The sequence below is a fragment of the Eublepharis macularius genome, chromosome 5 (genome assembly GCF_028583425.1).
Source record: "Eublepharis macularius isolate TG4126 chromosome 5, MPM_Emac_v1.0, whole genome shotgun sequence".
Lineage (NCBI taxonomy): Eukaryota > Metazoa > Chordata > Lepidosauria > Squamata > Eublepharidae > Eublepharis > Eublepharis macularius.
This window is the reverse complement of record NC_072794.1, coordinates 55,300,593-55,322,970: the sequence shown is the minus strand read 5'-3', so window position 1 is coordinate 55,322,970 and position 22,378 is coordinate 55,300,593. Positions and strand designations below refer to the sequence as shown.

General features: G+C 41.7%; 1 protein-coding gene across 1 annotated transcript in view; it reads right to left on the bottom strand.

Annotated features, from left to right (window-relative positions):
- The window catches only part of TGFBR3 (transforming growth factor beta receptor 3), a 192,840-nt gene that overhangs the window by 104,519 nt on the left and 65,943 nt on the right, over positions 1 to 22,378 (bottom strand). Inside the window, exon 3 of the mRNA XM_054979635.1 lies at positions 7,965 to 8,149. Within this exon, the coding sequence (XP_054835610.1) occupies positions 7,965 to 8,149 (185 nt within the window). The remainder of the gene's footprint in view (positions 1 to 7,964; positions 8,150 to 22,378) is intronic.

Here is a 22,378-nt window from a genome sequence, read left to right as displayed (position 1 = left end):
CCCAATCACCTTTGCCTAATCAATTTTACTTCATGTAACCTACTTCACAGGATTGTTGACTGGATAAATGAAAAGGGGAGAACAATGGAGGAGGATAAATGAAGGAGGGGAGAAGCAAACTCCTAGGGGCAAGAGTGGAAAAAAATGTAAATGGCTGTAATGGTGCAAATGACTTCTAATTTTACTCTACTGAGTCTAGCTACACATCTGTCCACCTTAGATTTGATATGTTTTTGCTCTACTTTTTGTCATATCGGCTGGTATGCTGAAAAGATTATTTAAAACTTAAAATAATAATCTCAAATAAGTCTACCCAGAATCCAACTCAGGTTTATTCAATGAGGCTTACTCCTAGGAGTACTTAGAATTGCACTGGTTGTCTCAAATGTTTGTACATTTTGATTTATAGTCCCTTATCTCAATGGAAGAAGCAAAAGCCATTTTATGTACACAGAAGAAAAAATAGGATGTCTGTCCCAGGATGCCTGATTCACAGTGGGCATCAACCAGGCAGAAAAAAAAGAGAAGGACAAACCCATTTGATTATACAGATCTAGCAGATTACTGTCCAGCTCTGATGCGAAGAGCGGATCCAGTCTCAAACAGAAGCACTGTCACATCAGCTTGTCTCCCACAAGCCTCTCTTTCCAGAAAGTAGCTTGTTTTCAAAATAGCCACCCTAGGGAAAGTCAACCAATAGCAACACATCGTGGAGATGCAAGTTGAGCCCCCCTTCTTCTCGGGGGACAATGGTGGAATCATCATGAAATAATAAGCAATATTTTTGTGCTAACCAGGAATTCTGTACAGAATCTGATTGCTTCAAAAAACAAATTTTCCCAGTGGAGAACATGAATAAATAAACTTCTGTCATCACATAGCTCCACAGGGAACAAGTGTGTGATAAATACTGGCTTATGGTACACTGCCAAGGCGTTATGGTGGGAACAACTTATCAAGCGATCTGCATTTCAGAGTTTGACAGAACCTAGCTTCAGCCCCTCTTATGCTCATTGGTTACCAGTTTTACTCTCTCTCAAGCTGCTCTTTTCCCCCTCCAAAGCAGTAATTTTGAGAAATTTTGGCAAATTTACCTCATTATGTTAGACATTTTTCACATATATGATGGCAATTCAGCAGTTTGCCATTCAATAATATATAATAATAGTAACTTTCGATTTATATACCGCCCTTCAGGACAATACCCACTCAGAGTGGTTTACAAAGTATGTCATTATTATCCCCACAACAAACACCCTGTGAGGTGGGTGGAGCTGAGAGAGTTCCAGAGAGCTGTGACTAGCCCAAGGTCACCCAGCTGGCTTCAAGTGGAGGAGTGGGGAATCAAACCCGGTTCTCTAGATTAGAGTCCCGCGCTCTAGCCACTACACCAAACTGGCTCTTGTACAGACATGCTATTATAGATAGCTTCTTGTATCAGGAATAACTATTTTCCATAATGGAGATGGCTAAACATACCGGAGGCTCTGAACTTTTATCTAACTGACCCTTCCTATGCCATGGGCTGGAAGTTCAGCCTTTCATACCTGTAAGAAAGCAGATGCTCACTACTGTTGTCTTGTCTGCTATTCATTCTGCCTTCATAGCCGTGTTTTAAATCACTAACAACTTCCTTTTTCTAAATAAGATTACTAGCCCCTTCACAGAAAGAAGATCCTATTTAATGAACAGCTGAATGGCAGAGAGAATTTCCAAGTGTACAGCTTTTCTCATCACTGTAGCTTTATGACAGGAACTGGGAAATTCCTGCGCCATCACATTTCAGCATATTGGTTTGGTATTGCTTGCAAAAAGCTCAGGGAGTTTACATTTCCTTGACATATAAGCCTAATATCCTATATACTAAGGCTCTTACCTTTTGGGGAACAATTAAAATATTGATGAAATTAAAGCTATGCCCGTTCTACTTAATATTTACTGTTCTCTAATTAAATACTAACTTCATATAACAAAGTATGTAACTTGAGAACTGGAATATTTTTCTATTAATTGAAGCATCAGGCTACAAGTTGTGAACATCTACTGAACACTGGTCTCTTTTTTCAAAAAGTAGTGATATTTTACAGTTCTGAAATGCATTTCAAGAGGGGGAAAACATTATTTGTCATTTTCCCCTCTTCTTTACATGTCAGGGAACCCTTCTTCCCACCTTGAAGATTACATGTCTTGTGTTTTAGATCACACAAAATAATTCTGTACACTGTAAGAGCATTCCAGCACTTAATCCTAACGTACCTGTTTTAACAGAATGATTCTACTGTTGATCTTTCACACAGGATGTTATGAGGATAGGCACTGTTATGCCCCTGGAGACAACTGCACACGCAATAGAAGCTGAATTGCCAAAAATTAAAATTACACACAGACGCTGCTTTGTTTAACGCTGTCCATATGAGCACAATGTTTTTTATTGCCTCTTCCATTTTGATTGTAAAATGTGTTTGAACCTCTGGGTCTTTTAACTTACTTTTTACCAATTAAAGATGTCTAACCATAATTAAGGAAGATTTAACAATACATCTACATGAAAAGTATGAAGAAACCTTTCATCTTTAAAATGTTGTGCTCTAAGCTTTATTTATGTTCTTGGGTGCCAATTTCCAGTTTGTTTGGTACTGATTTTCACAGTATTGCACTCCTTTGCAAACATAAACCAATCAAAAAGTTTATGATTAGAAGTCAGAAATCCCTTCCTCCTGCTGAGAAAAGGTCAACAGATCTGACGTTATTAGACTAGCACATTAACTCAATATATTCCTTGGTAATATTTTTAAGCAAGGAAGTGTTTAGTAAAATTCATACACTGGATGGCATGTAAATAGATATTCAATATTCTGCCTAAAAATGGTAGATACTTACCTTACCATAACCAGAACTAGTAATAATGACAACATTAGAACTTCTTTAACTCACTATGAATCAGGTCCAGTTCAGACTTCCTCAAATCTATTCCTAGCTTGAAAATAAGTTTACCCATTCCCCTGCTGCTAACCAGGCCACCTTGCAAGCCACCCCCCCTTTCCTTTGTGAAGGCAAAAAAAACTAGCTAGAAATGGATTGTTATTCATAAGAGTCTCTCACTGGAAGTATCTTAAAGTGCAGTGTGAAAATCCCACTTTTCTTTGCCATCTGCTTCTGCTGGGTATTATGGAAGTTGTAGTTTGCCTCCTAAATTGAAGTAGGGAGTAGAGAAAATTGCAAATCCCATCATTCCTGGCTGAAAATGATGGTCAGGAAAGCTGGGACTTGCTTGCACGGAGCCTTTCCACTGTCTAATGAACCTTTCCATCACCAGTTATTCTCTTCATTGTTCTGTTAATTGTAAAGAAATATCTGGGTTGGAGAAATCATACTAAATATGATTGACACAATTCTCCCTTATTGGAAGGATAGATCATTAAGGCCTGGAACCAAAGTAAGCAATACAGGAATAAAATAACTAGTGGGGTGGAATCCAAAGATGCTCATCTGTTCACAAATGGAGCCCATCCACTCACTGAAGTCCTTTCATAAATGAAAGAACTTCTTTAATTAAAAGAATGGTGCCTTTGACTCCAGTCCCATGAGTTTGGATCTAACCCCCAAAACAACAGCGACAGCACTGCTAATCAAGGCAGAAGAAACGACGTTTCCTTTTTCCCCAGTTTTTTCCCCAAGTAAAACTTAAAATTAACAAAAACAAATGAGAGTTTGATCATAAAAATGGTTATACTGTTCCATTTTATTTCCATTTAGTACAGTTTTAATAACTTTAACTAGCAAACATTTCTAGGACAGCAATGAAAACATTCCAACTACAATATGTTTTCAAACCATTTTAACCTCTTTTTCTCAGTAATATTCAGTTGTCTGTGGATAAATAATTTTCATTAACCTTAGCAAGCTTGAAAACAGATTAAACGAATGGACCCCCTCTGAGTGGTTATGCGAGAGAGACTCTGTTTTCTACACATTCTCAGAGTGTGTCAAAAATGTAACCATAATATGTTGTATATTTATGAGAACTAGGGGAACTGTAGTAGAATGTTTAATGCATGAAGCCTATGAGGGATTTGCTGCAAGAAGGCATTTATTTGCACTCCCTCTCAGCATGTAAGGCATATGTAATTTAACAGAACCCATAATGTGACAAGTTTAAGAAACAAAACACACACTTCTAGCATGAAGACAGGCAAAATTTATTTTTAATAAGATCTTCTACACCATGCCCTTGTGATCACCTAGGTCACATATGAGTTTCTTTGCCGTATCTTTCAACGTCAGCCACAATGCACAAGCAAAAAGGAACCAAAAAAAAATTATTTATATTCCAAGCTCTTGGAAGCGGTGTGCAGTGAGCATATATATTTCTAAATGGAATGGCAGGAAACATCCTTACTGATGAATCAATTCTGCTCTCAATGTGAGGTGATGGAGAGCATGACTTGCCTTGACACAACTGGGCACTAAGCCTCCCATTTCACAATGAGGGTAAAGATAACCTTTGCTCTGCTTTGTTTTCAAACGTATATCCTATAAGCAAAAAAATCTAGTTGTTTACACTCCTATGCTCTCCAGTGTCGCCAGCAAGCCTTTCTCCTGCTTCCTGTTCATTTTCTCAGCAGCTATCTCTAACCACCCGCTTTTTAGAAGGATGCAGGAAATAAACGAGATTGCGGATGCTGAACATGCTGCACAACAGTACACAAGAGGCCGCTAGATGACGTTCTGAAAAACACAGGAAAGACAGATTTCGAAACCTTTCCTTGGAAAATAGTCAGCTTAGGTGAAGCCTATGAAGCAAGGCAGCTGCCTTGCGCTTGAATTCTCTCTTTATCTGTCTGTCTTAACATTACTTAATGTTATTTCTCTGATATTTAAGTACTGCCCTCATATATTTTGCCACAGAAAGAGTAAGTAATCGATAGTAACCACATCACCTGAGCACTGTGTTTGAACTCTACCAGTGGTTTATCGCTGAATATTCACAAAAATATTTGTACTGCAGAGAGTGAAATGTAACCGGAGTAGATTTCTCTGAACATTAAAGTATCCAGGAGAGTAGTTGTGAAATACAGTAATAGCACGACTGCATTTCCTGAGGAGGACACTTTGAGCTTCCACCCAGCAAACTGACAGGCAGGCCTAAGCATACCCGACTCTCACTAACTACGCTGGCCAGTGTTCATCTGCTTTTTGAAAGAAGTCAGAAATAATCCTGCTCACTGCTGATGTTGCTCTTTCATTTTATACTAAAATTCATATCCCACTGACTTTGCCCATGGGGACTTCTGCAGTGACTTACAGGGTTTTTTTTAAAGATTATAGAAAGATTAAAAAATTAAAGCTATTGAAACAAAAAATCCAAAACCTAACTGAAAATCCAAAACCTAACTGAAAATCCAAACCTAACTGAAAATCCAAATACCCATTATCTCAACGGTCTAATAGCCTCTTAAAGACTTACAGAACGTTAAAAAGCCAGGAAGGAGTCAGACAAGCAAGCTTCTGCCCCTCGTGTGCCTAGCAGCAACTGAAGACTATCTGGTTTAGGAACTTTTCAATCTAACTCCAATTCGTTGTTACATTCAGATCTGATCTCCTTAACAAACTGGGGGCTGTATCTTTCCCAGTAACAGAGATTCTAAACAAGGATTACATCTACATTTCTGCGGGCAAATTCTGCAGCACCAGAGAAACATCCCTATAACAACAATTTGATACATTTATTTGTGGAATGGCACTGGTAAAGCTCCCCATACTAAAGGCTATGATGCTAAACACACTTGGAACCAATGGGATGTACTATGATGTGCTCCAGGACCAGGATCAATGCTACCAGAATGGATTGTTGAGAATTCTGCTCTTTCTCCCAGATGGGTCTCCACATTTCCAAACTCTTACATTCAGATAATTTCTAGAGCACAAATGCTGTGATGTCATGAATTGTTTCTCCTCTTCTCTCACCATCACCCTGCTTTGGTCTGTTTTCAGAATACTACACAAGTTAACATTACAACATTTCTTCTCCTCTCCTTTGTGTTGCACCTTTCATAGCAACTAGAACAAATGTTCTGTTTCAAGCCCTTCAATGTGAGATATTTATTAATAAGTCATTTACGCAGTGCTCAAGTGCTACTGAAGTCAGCAACATTTGCTATCTGAACTAAATTCCACACCAGTTAAGAACTGAAGGCACACTACCAAGACTAAAAGAATATGAACTTAAATGTTTGTTTATAGTGGTGATGGCAAATTTCCAAGAGTACTGAGGATAATTTACAACACATTTTCCTTAAGCAGGCTTTGCAGAAAGCATGATCTTCCTCGCAGTTAAAATTATGTTACTTATTCTCTTTTCTTCTCTCACATTTTAAATACAGTTAAACTTATTAGAGATATACCAATTGTTCTGGAAAACTAAAGAGCAGTAAGATGAGTGCCAAATATATGTTGACTATTTAGGTTAAGTAGCTAACTAAGCAGCTAACTACACACAACATGCAAATGTTATTATTTTTACTGTCCAAATTGCTTTTTCCTCCTGAGTCTGGACACATAATTCTAGAGAGGACAAGCAATGAAAGAGTTCAGCTCATCTCCTCTGCCTCTTTTCTGCTCTAAACTTCCCACACCCAAATAAGCTTCTCATTTTAATAAAAAAGGGCTATCTTATACAAATTTGCATGTAATGTATAGTTTACCCCTTAATTTTTCAAGACAGAATCCCTCATTCAAATATTTTAACAATCAACCACATAACAGATTAGGATATCTGCTGAGGCCTGGTTTAAGAGGCAGTATGCCTTTGCGAGGTGCAGCCCAGAATCCTTTGTCATAGTAAAAGCCTCTGTGACAGAATGGGCTTTTAAATGAAAGGTTTACTAAGTGCAGCTCCCAGACAGTGGAAGGGAAAGGGTTAAAAATGCCTGAAGGGAGAATGATTGACAGGCTATTCTTCTCTCTCTGTGATTGGCCAGGGAGAAGGTAAGAATTGGTGCTGACAGAATTGTTGGAAGAGTTGAAGTTTGGACTCTGACAAGGAGGGTCAGTCTAGTAACCTCTGTGTGAGGAAAGGAAAAAGTTTGCCCTAACTGGAACAGCTTTAGGTTTAAAGAAGACTTTAGTTTAAGTACTTAAGTATGAAGGCACTGATTTACGCAGAACTGGAGATGTGTTGTTGGCAAAGAAGCGGGTAGTGAAAGGAGACTCTCCTTCAGCCAAGAGATCAGGTTATGCCTTTGGGAGAAGAATTAATTCCTGTCAGTGTCTAAAAAAGGAGTTTTGCCCCCAAGGAGGAGCCTAAGTCTGGTATAAAGGAAAAAAGAGTGCTGTATTGAAGTCTGAACACCTAAGCTGTAAAGTGAAACTTATGAAGGAACCTTGTTAAAGTAACCTAGGTCTGCAGCTACCAACCTTTCACGTTTAAGATCTGTTACTGAAACTAAGCTTTAAGAAGATTGTGCCTAATGCTTGTGAAGTATTCTGCTCTACAATCAAAATTTACCTCAGTTTTACTTTCCCTACTTACCTATATACCAACCCGGCCTGTTTAATAAACCTGCTGTTTCCTTTTAAACTTTACTTAACCTGTAGTACCATTTCATTTAAATAAGACGTGGGCTCTCGCTTTTCCCCTACCAAATATTTGAGTGGGGTGTGTGTGGGTGGGGGTGGGGGTGGGGATGGGTGTGTGTGTGTTTTAAAGTGTGGGACAAAAGGAATTTAAGATTATACCCAGAGCTACACTACCAGAGGCTGCCCAGCCACAGCAAGCAATCTTGACCATTTTGGAGGGAAAATCTGCCTCACAGTGGGGAGTGAGTGGGGCTTACGTCATAGCCTCCAATACACTTCAACCTATCCCCACTACCTACCATACAATTATGGAGGCAAATTTGTCTGAAGCGCCATACCCCACTCCACAAAGGTCAACCAACCCTACAGCAGGACTTCTCCTTTACCTCTCTTTCATGGTGGCCAATGCCTTCTTCAGGACTTCTCAGATTGAGGACATGGACTTCTTGTGGTAACCCAGCAGTTCCTTGACTTGCACAACCAGATAAGACTGTAAAGCTCTCTAGCAAGGCTTGAACAGGGTGGGAGTTGTTGACCGGTGATAACACACACTCATTCATAGGCACAGGACCTGCAGAATAAATGACAAATAAGCATGATTGGCGGTATTAGCAAATTAAACTGGGGAAACAGCTTTAAATATTCAGTGGCCATTTGATATCTTCTTGTCTGTCAACAAGCTGAAGATGCCATGATAATAATATACAATGTAACACTATTATTATTAGTTAGTTTCAGTCCTGGGGAAATATACTTTCACCCCTTAAAAGCAATGCGACGCTTGCTTAAATCCTATAATCTTTATTGGAATTAGCTTGTTCAATGAGAAGAACATCCCCATCAATTTTAATGGAACTTACTTGCAAGAAAACCACAAAGTATTATTGCCATAGGCTCACTTCTCTGACTTCTACTTCTGGAATACATTCTTCTAAATTTGCTGCATTTTGTATTAGCTATCCAGCATTTAACCAATTTGTCTAGACTATATTAGTTAGCCAGAAAAGGTGAGCCCCAGCAGTTACACTTTGGATTTGGGATTAAAATATCAAAGTTCAAAACTCAGCTCAGTCTGAGACTCACTGCATGATCATAGCAAATACATTCCCACCTTCATATCTTTTATCTGTGAAGAGATAATGATGATGACTTCTCTGCTCTTGTGAAATAAAAACCACTCATTCTGTGCAATACGAAGTAATAATTTACCAGCCCAATTATGGTGTTCTTAAGAAAGAAACAGTGGTTGGGCAGTAGAATTAAAAAGTAGGCATTGGGCTGCTTAAGACAAAGATTTATCTATCAGTCCCTCTAATTACATATATGGGGAAAAAGCAGCACTAGTATTATCAGTACATTTTTTTTATCGATCCTGCACTCATCTATACTGCAAGCACCACTCAGGTAAGTTGCCACAGTACTACAGACTTTTATCACTGAACACATAGATATGTCTGTCTGCATGGACTACTGGCTCCAACAGTAATTACCTAAACTGGTAACAGCCTTCTAGTCCCCAGTACAGTACACAGCCTTTCTAGAAAAGAGTCCAGTAGCACCTTTAAGACTAACCAACTTTATTGTAGCATAAGCTTTCGAGAACCACAGTTCTCTTCATCAGATGCATCTGACAAAGAGCACTGTGGTTCTCGAAAGCTTATGCTACAGTAAAGCTGGTTAATCTTAAAGGTGCTACTGGACTCTTTTCTATTTTGCTACTACAGACTAACATGGCTAACTCCTCTGGATCTATATCCTTTCTAGTAATCTCAACAACATAGCACCACACTCGTTCTGTATAAAAGCATCATGCTTGTATAGCAAGACTCTGACAGCTGCAGCATGTGGAGGAGTTTACATGTAAAGTCCATCTGCAGGAAGCTAAAGCAAAGCAAATGTTTACAGGAAACAGTCCTGCTTCTCCAAACCTTCACACAAGCCCACAGCAACAGTCAGAGGTTTTGTTGTATTTTTTATTATTATTGTTCTGGAGGTCACTGAAGAACGATTGTGGTTTTAACTCCTACCACACACACATGAAGTCAGAAAGTAATGCAGGCTGGTTGAATTCAAGTTAAAAGCAGAAAATGTCTACCTTGCACATTTTTACTCCTCCCTTCCTCCAAGAGGTTCAAAGTAATATGCATGCCTCCTGCATTTTCCATGTTATCCCTACAGTAATGCTGTGGGATAGATTAAGCAGAGACTTACAGCTGCAAATTTCATGGCATAGCAGGGATCTGAATGTCGATCTCCCAGATCCTGGTCCAGCACTATGCCTGCTATGCCACACAGGCTCAATATCTTAGGGAAGAAACCTTAAGAATGAACAGAGCATGGGCTCCAGTTCTGAAAAACACCAGGCCAACAAAACACTCCACACCCGACAATAGCCCTGCAGAGAAGATTAGCACATCAAGCACCAATCCATATGCAAAAGAACCTCCTCAGGATACAGTGAAGCCTCCCGCCATTAGCATTCCACACCCTGGGAAACTCTTACAGAATGACTCAGCTCAACCCCACCCCTCCTGAGTAGATACAAATGACCTACATCTTTTCCACACTGTGACACTGAGAGATCTCTGTCTTTTGGTGCTACACCTCTGAAGATGCCAGCCACAGCTGCTGGCGAAACGTCAGGAACTACAATGCCAAGACCACGGCAATACAGCCCGGAAAACCCCCAACAACCATCATTTATATGCTGCTTTCAATCAAAAGAGGTTCCCCAAAGTGACAAACAACAGATATTAAAACATTAACATATAATTTAAAATGTATATATAAATACAAAAATATTGAGAGAGACATATAAACACACACAACCAGGGAGAAGGTCCAATAAGAGTTTACTAGGGGTATGCCAAACAGAAAAACAGGTCTTCACCTGCTGGCGGAAGACAGTGACAGAGGGAGACAAATGTATCTCCCTATGGAAGGAGTTCCAAAGTTCTGGTGGTACAACTGAAGCCTTTCTTTGGTTGCTACCCATATAGCCTCAGATGGTGGGGCACCCAAAGCAGGGCCTCCAAAGATGACTGGAGTGGACAGATAGGTTCATATGGAAAAAAGTGGTCCTTAAGGTACGCTGGTCCCAAATCATATAGGGCTTTAAAGGTCAATACCAGCACCATTAATTGGGCCCAGAAGCAAATTTGGAGCCATTACAGATAAAACAAGACTGGAATGATATGGCCCTTACAACCCACTCCAGTCAGCATTTTGGCTGCAGTATTCTGTACCAACTGTAGCTTCTGGATAGTCTTCTAGGGCAGCCCCCACTGAGCCCCACATTACAGTAATTAATCAAGGTGTCACCAGAGGATATACCACAGTGGCAAGATCCACCCCCCACCATTTGCAGAAAGGGCCACCAGCCAGACCTATCAAAAGGCGTCCTTGGCCACTGCTGCCCCATTTATCCAACAGGAGACCTGCAGCACCTCCTAACTTACCCACTCTTTTGGGAAGTGTACAACCACGTCCAGAGCAGGAGATATCCCCATTCCTGGTCTGAACCTTTTACCATATGCCTCTCTCTCTCTCTTTTTTTTTATTACCTACATTAACTAACAATATAGAGGGAAAGAAGGGGGGCAGGGGAAGGAAAGAAAAAAAACAGCAACATATAACAACACTACACTACAAATAATGCTTTCCCTTCATACTGCCATTATTAAAAAATTAAAACTTTGTAAGATATTGATGGAGTGGTTGACCTTGCAAAATACAGATTACAATCCAAATTAAGTCTTCCCCCCCCCCGGGCCTCGGACGCAGTTCTCTCTGAGCAACTGCAACCACAGTGCTCGTTCCCTCCCCCCCCCCCTTCATACTTCAAATCCTTTTCTTCTTGCTTGGTGTCTTGCTGAAATTCTTGATTTTTGTCCTCAAAATCCCTTAGTTGATCTTCTGATATTATCTTGTAAGCTTGATCTTTGTAACTAAACCAGATACCTTCCGGAAATAGCCATTTATACTTTATTCCACGTTCCCTCAGAAGAGCTGCGAACTTTTTATACTTAAATCTTCTTTTCCGAACTAAAAATGGGACGTCCTTCAGTATCTTAACTTTATTACCCAGAAAGTCCAGATCCGCATTGTATGAGTTGTATAGGATAGTGTCTCAGATCCTCTTAGATGAAAAATCAATGATGATCTCGCGAGGCAGCTGACGCTTCGTTGCATATTTTGAAGAAGCCCGACGGACTTCCAAAATGGCGCTTTTTACCTCTTCTTTAGTTGCCCTCGCGGGTGTCGCCCATAGTTCTGAGGCCAGACCCCATAAATCCTCATTTTCCTCCTCTTTCACATTCTGGAGGCGCAAAATTGTCTGTGTTCGTTCCACTTGTAGCCCGATCAGCTGGTTCTCCACCAGCTTTAACTCTTTATTCGTTGACCTCACGAGTGACGCATTTTCCCGAGCAGACTTCTCTGCCCCCCCCCGCTGCTTCCTTAATGGTTTTCACTTCGCTCTCAATTAAGCCCACCCTTTGATCTGTTTCATTCAGCTTGTCAACAAAGGGCTTTATGGCTTCGATAACCGACCTCTTCACCAAGTCCTCGAGCGACTCTCCTTTCCCCTGCAGGGCAGCCGAGATTGACTTGCCCAAAGCGGGACTCTGCTTTTTCGCTGCCATTTTAGGGGGGGGGGACCGCCGACCAAATTCTGAAACTCAGCGAGGGGGAAAAACGAGCCTTCTTAGCTACAGATCCCACCACTCCTTCGCGTGCACTTGTAATAACAGAAGGGATTCGCTTACTTACAGGCTTCCGCCTAGTTCTGCTCTTTGCCGTTTTCCATGGCCCGGCAGCACTCGAGGTGCCGCGCACGTCTGCCGGCCTCCATAGGGACAAACGGGCAATTTACCCCCCGCATCATTTCAGGGGGCTCTTCCCGCCGCGTCCCGGACCCTGCCTCCCTCACTGGGAGTCCTGGGGGCTAATATTTGCAGATCAGCCGCCCGGTCAGGCTGCTCGGGCGCTTCCTCTCGGAGAGGAGCGTCCGACATGGCCGAGAAAACGAAACCAAATCCTTTTACCATATGCCTCTCCATGCCACAATTGGAGCAATGAAGATCATCTGGGCAAGTCTTGCCCAGGTACTCCTTGCAATGGTCTCCTGGCCTGAAAGTACCCAAGAGGCTGAGGGGAATTTGCATGTGTGTGAGAGAGATGGCTTGGCTCTCTCCCCTTGTCCTTCCCTCTGGTCATATTTGGGTATCTGCTACCACTTAAAATATACCCTTTCTTTCACCATCCCCGATTTGAGGTGTAGATACAGGCTGTGTGTGCATCTATGAGCTGCTACACTCACCCTTCCCTTGCCTGCTAACTGACCTTAGCCCAGTCAGGTGTTTTTGGACAAGCAGCCAGGAGTACTGGGTGAGATCTTTTCACACAGAGATCTTTATAAGAAAAAAGAGATCTTTATTTATTAACATAGATCCGTATTCACTACGGCATATGAGAACGGACACAAGCTAAACTGGAACTTTGTAACAGAGGCTGGTTAATGCCGACTTCACGTCATTTGTCCCCACTTTCCTGGGTCCTTGGCTTGCCTGCTTCCACAAAGTGTGTTAAGCTTTTTAACTCTTACTCACCCAGCTTGGAGGGGTTCTCCCTGACCTATCCTGGAACTGAGTTTAAGTTCCTATGCGTCTTGCCCTGAACCTTTCTCCAATCATATCAAGGTCATGTCCTCAAATTTTATTACCCTAACTCAGGTTATCCATAAAAGAAATCCATCTTGCTTCTTTCTAGCAGGTGGACAAATGGTCATCTCCATGCTACCCATTTGTATCTTCAAAGAAAAGCCATCTCCTCCCAGTCAGAAATCCAAGGAGTTTATGGCTTCATTCCCAGGAAAGAAGGTGACCTATCTGGGGACTAGAGCCTCTTATGAGTTCATCAGAGTATCCTGCTGCATTCCTCTACCATAACAGCCCTCTCGAGGGAAATGGTGAGCATTCCATCTTTTCTGCTATGGATGGGAATGACAAAGTGTCCTTGCCAAGTCAGCTTGTCCTAGCGCAACATTAATGGGTTCCAGGAGGCAGGCAACAACTTTATCTTTTCCATCAAGCTTTTAGCAGCACCTGGTTCTGATACAATTTGTATGTGTTATGGATCTCAGATTGTATTTCATATCCTTGTAATTCTTTCATGTTGTTCTAAAGCTAAGGGTTTTATTGCTACCTTTTATTCTACATTATGTTTTTGTGTATCGCTTTGGGTATGGAGAAGGTGATTTACAAATAGTGGAAGTTAATCAATAATAAACAGACAAAGAGGAAATGGCCAGCTCTGACAATCTTTGCTATTAGATCCTTTAAAAAAGAATTGAGTAGAAAGAAACAACTTGTTTGTGCCGTTCACACTGACTTACCAAGATGGAGAGTTGGAAGACGCATTACATGTACAGTTGTATGTGTGTGTGCATATATATTGCACGCATATGCACACCAGTTCCAACATTCTCAATGACTGGGCCAGCCAGGGTAGAGAAGCGGGTTAGCGCCATAGTATTTCTGAATGCATTCCTTTACTTTGTCCCATATACATGCTTTTAATTTGTTTAGGGAAAAGTAAGAGAAAGTAAAAAGTAAGTACTGAAGTACTAGTCTCTGCTCATTTTGCTTATCACTTGCAGGGATCACAAAAGCTTCCTCTCTACACTTGGTTAACTGGCCTTTAGTTAGTCAACAAAAAATATCCAGGGGGATCTGGGCTTCAGGGATAACAAACAAACAAAAAATCAATACTCCTGAAATCCAGGTCAGCGTCTCTGATCCAGGTTAGAGAATCCAGGATTTATCCAGCCATTATTTCCTAAAGAGCTGGGGAGGAGCATTTTTCAAGAAAAATTCCACCAAATTTGCAGAGAATCTACTCCTGATTGTCAATTAAAGACCCCCCCCCCCAAGTTTCAGGAACACTGGACACCAGAGTCCAGTTCTATGGGTCCCTAAACAAGGTGCCCCCAGCCACTCTCCACTGTTTCCTATGGGGGAAACATTTCCATGGCTTTCCAAGCAAAGGGAAACCTTTAGCTTAGGCAACCCCTGGCCAAAAGCTAGTCCCTCCCAAATGCAAGTTGAATCAACAAAGCTCAATAGAACCAAAGGGAACCAATGCCAAACTCGAGAGTTCCTAAGGAGAATCCTTTACTTAAGCAAGTGGGGGGGGAGGCTTGTCCAGCAACCTGGATCGCACACCTCTAGCTGCAGGGCACCCAAAGCAGGACCTCTGAAGATTTACTGGAGGGGATGGATAGATTCATATTGGAGAACATGGCACTTGAGGTATGCTGGTCACAAACCATACAGGGTTTTAATGGTCAATACTAGCACCATGAACTGGACCTCGAAACAAACTGGGAGCCAGCGTAGATGGAACAAGACTGGAGTGATGTGGTCTCTACGATCCACTTCAGTCAACATACTGGCTGCAGCATTCTGAAACAACTATAGCTTCCAGATGGTCTTCAAAGGCATCCCCATGTACAGTGCATTGCAATAATCCAGTAAAGGTGTTACCAGGTCATGTACCATAGTGGCAAGATCCTCCCACATAGGATGGGCTACAGCTGGCTCACCAGCCAAAGCTGGTAAAAACCACCACCCCCCATTTATCCAACAGGAAGCCCAGAGCCAGGAGCACCCTCAAGCTATGAACCTGCTCCTTTAGGGGGAGTGCTATCCCATCCAGAATAGGAGATACCCCATTTCCTGGGTCACACCTTCTCCCAACCAGTAGCACCTTCACTTTTCAGAATTAAATTTCAGTTTATTAACCCTCATCCATTCCAAAACGGCCTCCAGGCATCTCTTCAGAGTTTCTACAGTCTCCCTGGGATCTGCTGGAAGTGTGAGATAGAGCCAAGTGTCATGGGCATAACAGGGGCAACTTGGCTCAAGTCTTCAGACAAACCTCTCCCAGTGGCTTTACATAAATGTGGAAAAGCATGGGGAACCCTGTAGGTCAGAGGCCAAAGGGCCGAGCAATAGTCTCCCAACACCACACTCAAAAATCTACCTTCAAAGTAGGACTGGAATCAATGCAGAACAGTGCCTCTCCGTTCCAATCTTAACAGGAGAGTCAAAGAAGGATATCATGATAGATGGTATCAAAAACTGCCAAGAAGTCCAAGAGAATTAACAGGGTTGTACACCCCATCCATCTCCCACACGTCATCCTCTAGGGCAACCAAGGCTATTTCAGTTTCATAACCAGGGCTGAAACCAGCCTGGAATGGATCCAAACAATCTGCTTCATTTAGGAATCTCTGAAGTTTGCTGGCCACCCCGTGTTCAATAACCTTGCTCAAGAATGCTACATTTGAGACCAGATGGTAGTATTCAGTTCGTTCCCTGCTTCAAAACTATGCGGCCTACCCACTACACAAAGCTCAGTATGTGTGCATGCAATCAAGCATCAAATGCTGAGCAATCAGCAACTGAGGGCCTCCATAGCCAGTGAAAGGGCAGTCTTTTTTTCCAAGTATAACTTACATGATAGTGACTGTTTGCTTATTACATTCAAAGTTCAGGCCAGCTGATGATCAATGTCTAGAGCTGTTCTATGAACACACAGGATACTTACCAGAATTATATGTGCTCTCTTTTGAAAGAAAAAAGGGCATAATGCTCATGACTTCAGAGAAGAATTAGGAAAATTTTGCTTTAAAAACCTGCTAAAGTTAACATGGGAGTTGGCTGAGCATCAGGGCATGTTCCTGTAGCAACCAACTATAGCTCAGCAAACACATTTTCCTCCTGATGCAGAAACCAGGAAAAAGACAATAACGTTCTTCACCAGGAGAGGATTCAGGTATGCGTAGGTTGTAGCCATAAGGCCTCAGGAGATGCATAAAGACCACATGATATGGTAAGAAAACAATGTTTGAGGAAAGGTATTATAAGGAGATAGAGGAACCCTGGCTCAGCCCGAATTTAGTACGTTTTTCCATCTCAGTTGCTCATTTCTATTCCCTGTCTGTGTGCTCATTTATACACAAGCTTGTTTACTCAGAGTTTGTGCTAGATACCCTTGTTAGGGAGCATTGACCATTTCATTTATGAGGAAAGTTGGTAAGCGAGAGCAAAGGCATCTAACTACTGGAATGTAGTTCCTTATCAAAGAGGAAGGCAAATAGTCAGTGGGTTCAAGAAAACAAGCTCTCAGGGACACAGAGATTCCAAAAGTGCTCATCAATACTGAAATGGAACTATTAAAAGTAACAACACTGAATGTTAACATAGACCAGCTTGTGAATTGGAAAAAAAACCTGTTTGGTGCCCTACCAAGTCATTGGTGAACTAGTCCAAAATGCTGATCTTTAAGTTATTGACAGCCTATTACATTCTTACACTTCCATGTGTAAATATGCACAATATAAAGCATACCCCTGCCCCTCTAGCATTACGCGATGTATCATCATCTCCAGCTAAGTCCACTCAACATCAAAACAAAACCATCATTGCTTTATCAGCTTACTTGTCCGTTGCCAAACCATGTACCAGCTACTATGCAAAACCTGCAAAAAATTGTTATTTGAAAAGGCACATCCTGTGCTTTTCCCTCCCAAACAAGCAACTAGTGGATTTCCCCTTTTATCTGTTGCTTGAAGTATGATCCTACTGGGTAGTTCTATGTTGTTTAATATGTCAGCCTTATAACTGCTTAAACTCTGTTTCAGCATTTCTTCAACTCTGTATTGGGTTTCGGCTAATTTTAAATCTTTGCAAATTTGCAATTATATACTCTATTGCATTGTTTATTGAAATGTCCTTGAAATTGAAAGTACTAACTCATACTGTGTAATCTGCCTTGAGTTTCAGTGAGAAAGGAAGATGATAAATAATGTAAATAAATAATTTCAGGTGGGTATTCATGTTGGACCCATAAATAAATTAAAAATAAATAAAATAGACACCTTTCGTAGAAAATGCTTTTTCCAGCATTCATGAAAGGCAACAATTTTTCTTTCTCCAATCAGATGCATAATTATGGCTCAAGGAAGGATCACTTACACTAGCAGCCGCTTACACTCTTGCATATGATTTTATACAGCCTTCTGTTTCAATTTGATGGGCATGATTCCCTTTGGCTATCCTAAGCACGTTTAAAGCTCAGCTGCCTTGCTCAAACAGTAATGTCACCGTAAGCATGTTGTAACTTGCCCGTGGTTCACTTTTTAATTAATCACCTAAAAGCTCTGCGTAGATGAATGGCAGGAGAAGTATTTTCATTACAACCCTACTAACATAATCAAGTACATAGCTGGGGCTACTGAGAAAAGCTTTGGTGAATCTACTGACTTAATTTGCACAGCTCCATATGTCTATTAATCTGTAGCACAGCCAAGGCCCACCATGATTGTCTACCTTCATTCCAGTCATAGGACCCAAAGAACTGCAATGACTTTGTAAGAAAGAAATTGGAAGAAGGAGGGTTACCAACCTCCAGGTGGGGCATGGAATTCTCTCAGAACTACAGCTGTTCACCAGACTCCAGAGGGCAGCCCCATGGAGGAAATGGTAGTTTTGGAGAGCAAGGATTCTACAGCATCACATCCCCATTGAGCTCACTCCCCATTCCAAACTCTACCCTCTCCAGGCACCACCCCCAAAGCACCAGAAATTTCCCAGACACAGCATTCCTAGGGAGAAGAAAGACCGTCCACTTGGCATCCAAGTCAGCTATGACACAGAGCAGAACCACAAGTGACAAAAGGCACAGGTTGGACACTTGTCTGCTTCCCTCAAGTTTTGATGGGAAATGTAGGCATCCTGGTCGTGCAGCTTGGCTCTCTGACTGCTGTCCAATGGACTTTTCAACTGTCACTTGTCCAACATTCCGCCAAGCTGCCTACATTTCCCATCAAAACTTGAGGGAAGCTGACAAGTGTCCAATCTGTGCCTTTTGTCACTTGTGGTTCTGCTCACAGTTGGCATTCAGTTAGTGAGGTAGACTTGGGGTCAAGCTAGATGCGCAGGTTTTCAAAGAGTCAGGTCTGTGTTCCCCAGGCCCAACTTGGGCTCCCTGCAACCACACAGGAACAGTGGGGAACGGCTGTTAAAAATAAAGAAGAACCCAAACAGCCTCAAAACACCATCGCGGGGGGGAGGAATGGCTCCTTCTTCCTTCAAGCCATTTCCAAAAGAGCAAGCAGGGAGGGTCTCTGTTTTTGCAGATCTGCGTGGAGTATTCTGTGCACATGAAGCAGTAAGAACAGGGCAACAGCCTCCCCTCATGCTATTTTGACACAAACTGCTTCTTCTCCTATGGTGGTATTCTGAGGGTGTTTGGGCTGTCCCCAAAGCTGCTGTGTGGCTGCAGGGAACCTGAGTTAGGTCTGGGAAGCCTAGACCCAACCCTTTAAAAACATAGAACTTGACTGTTGGTTGTTGTGGATTTTCCGGGCTGTATCGCCGTGGTCTTGGCATTGTAGTTCCTGACATTTTGCCAGCAGCTGTGGCTGGCATCTTCAGACGTGTGGCACCGAAAGACAGAGATCTCTCAGTGTCTGAGAGAGATCTTTGACACTGAGAGATCTCTGTCTTTTGGTGCTACACCTCTGAAGATGCCAGCCACAGCTGCTGGGGAAACGTCAGGAACTACAATGCCAAGACCACGGCAATACAGCCTGGAAAATCCACAACAACCATCGTTCTCCGGCCGGGAAAGCCTTCGACAATATAACTTGACCCTTGGTAAATGTACCCTGCAATTGACATCTGAATTGTCCTAACCTGTTCTCTTGTTCATGAAGATGGTGGATATGTGTATGGCTGCTGTTAAATAGCATTTCTCCCATGAGAAAATAGAGCATTCCTCCACACACCCCACTCTACAAATATAGTAAAAATACACAGTTCTGAGAATGACATCTGGAAGTTATTGAATATAATTTTAGCACCCTAATTTCCCATATCACCCGGCTAGTAATGATTAATGTGTGTTGTGCTGCAATAAAGCAACAGCGATGTGGGAAGAGGAGGGGTATTATAACCTGGAGGCTAAGTTATAACTGCAGTGAATTTTATTCCAGTAACGACCAATACAGAGTGCCATTTCCACAGAGATTTCTGCAGGGCTTTCTACAGAAAAGGCATAACCAAGTCAAACAAATTTCACGAATATGTACTGCAACCTCCAAAATGTGTTAACTATGTCTTACTGGATTCTCACAAAGTCTAAAGATTGCCCCAGTGGGATCCATTGTTTTTAGAAAGCACAGATTTATTAGTAGGACTTCATTGGAGGCCACTGTAGTGCCACATAGCATGCGTGTAAGACTCAAGAGCTTTCTTTGAAAAAGCAAACAAAGTTGGAAACAGCAGGCTGCGGGGGCAACAGGGATATTTGTGCTGTCATTTTTGAAAAGATACAAATTACCATCTGCCCAATACATTGGCCATTTGGGATCTGCCTAGCTCTGACTGCAATTCATGCTGAAAAGCTGTCCCTCTCCAAACCTTAACTGTGAAAATTTGCACTAAATGGTGATGAGCGTCCAGGAAGAGATGCTGACAATAGACATATAAATGAGCCCAGAGGCAAGTGACCGGTTTTGCAAGCGGTGTGCTGACAATGGGCCTTGCACTGAAAAGACCACCTGAGTCCCTCCAGTCCCACTAGGGCCATTCGTAGAGCCACTCCGAATACATGCGAACAGCTCTGTGTTCTCATCTCAATCCTGCCTTTTGCAAAAGAATCCTATTGTATCGTGAAAAGTGCTATAAAGTCACAGTCAACTTATGGTGACCACATAGAGCTCTCAAAGCGAGAGGAAACCAGAGGTAGTTTGCCATTGCCTGCCTCTGCATAGTGACCTTGGTCTTGTTTGGCAGTTTAACTTCTAAGATCTGGAGAGATCAGACTAGCCTCTGTCCCCAACAGTTGTGTGTAAAAATTAAAAATAAATATTGAGTGCCCAAACAACTTAAAATACTGTATTCTGCAGCTAGTACAAATTAGGCAAACTGAATAAATATGTTGAGCTTGTCATAGGTTGTGATTCATTTTACTAGTTGGCTATAGTGTATAATTTATTCTGGCTTTGCTAGCCTTGCAGTAGGACAGGTACCTATACAGGGCACTGAAATTTAGTGTACACCCCCTGGAAATCTTACTGAGCCACCCCTTAGTTGTCTGAGATTGTTTGAGCAGCAGGTATTGCTAGGAACTGTGAACTTTCAAGCAAATTGCCAAAGCCATAAGAACTAGAAATATACTAAATGAATTTAGTCTAAGGGGAGGGAGGGGGGAACCAATTTTTCTGATGACTACCTGCCTGGACACCAGGATACTATTCTTGATTGAGCTAAACAGGTAATTTTTTATACTGGCTATTTTATTCTGTTTTAGTTGTGGGTATTCAGAGAATTTTTGAAGGGTATTTTTTAAGCAGCGTTTTTAAAAAGCGTTAAACTGACTGAATAATCTTGTCTTCAAATTTTCCAGTCTCAGAGAAGTCATACATTTGAGGGAATTGTTTAACTAGTGGGTAATGTATCAATTTAACAAGACCCTTTATGCCTCAAAACACCTTTTAGTAGTATTCTTGCACAATAATACAAATATAACTTTACATCAGAACAAAGTTTTGTTCTATTTTTTTAAGATTAATGGCACAGCTTCCCCAGTTTCCTGACTCAATCCTGCCTGCCTGAGTTGCAAATTGAAATGTTAAATGTTAGTTAAAAATCGAAGACATTGTCAATGTAAGAGAATTAACTCCTGTTATTGTTTTTAGAATACCAGGCAGAAGCAGCAGCCGGAGAAATGCAGCGGGGCAGACCAGACGGAAAATAATCATGTTTCTACTGAAAAGGCAGGATTCTCAAGCAGCTGGTGATACTGGACAACTGCGGCTGCCACGATGCATACAGAAGCAGAAGACCAAGATAGTCAAGATGTTAAACTTCATTTTGAAACCCCAAGCCAGTTTAACTTTAAAGGTTATTTTCCACGGCATGAATGATGCCAAGAAGAGCGCAACTCTCCAGCTTTCCCTGTGTACTAGTTTGTTCCCACCCACATCCTGCTAGTTCAGAAATTCAGCCACAACCTGCCTTAGGGAGTAACTGCTTGGTACAAATGTCTCAGGTTGTAGCCATATCAACTGTTTTCCAAATAAGCCTTTTCTACCATTTCCCCCCATATAGATTTTTAATTTATCGAAGAGACCTTTTATTCCAACTGATGGAACACACAGTTTCCTATAATTTGGGGGACTAGGTTTATTTTGTAACGTGTACCTTCCCCTCAGTTGCTAGATGTTCTTATGGTAGTGAGTTTAAAGACTTTAGATTTGCTGTTACGAGGTAAATTTTGTATTCTGCCTAAAGAATACAGAGACCACTGAAGTAGGAGATTTAACAAACAAACATAAAAAAGATTTAGTTATGTACAGATGGTTTTGAAAAAAACAGAACAGCAGCCCAGATCTCCAGACAATGAAAAGCCTCAAGTTGTGAGTTAAATTCCTTTTAATGCTTGTGGTTACAAACAGACTTTCACTGACTAGCCACCAAGCTCACTCACAAGATTCCACTCACACCAACCTGTTCTTTCCCAAGCGTCAAACCAAATAGTACCAGGTCTGCTCATCACTAGGCATGTGTGGTTCAGGAATCTGATTAGGAAAAAATGCCCGTATCGGACCCGATCCGTAAAGATTCGGGATTTCCTGAATCAAAGCTTTCCAAAGCATTCGTAATGCTTCGGAAAGCTTCGGGGCCCTTTAAACACTTTCAGAAGTTTTTATCTCCTCATAGGTCGAATC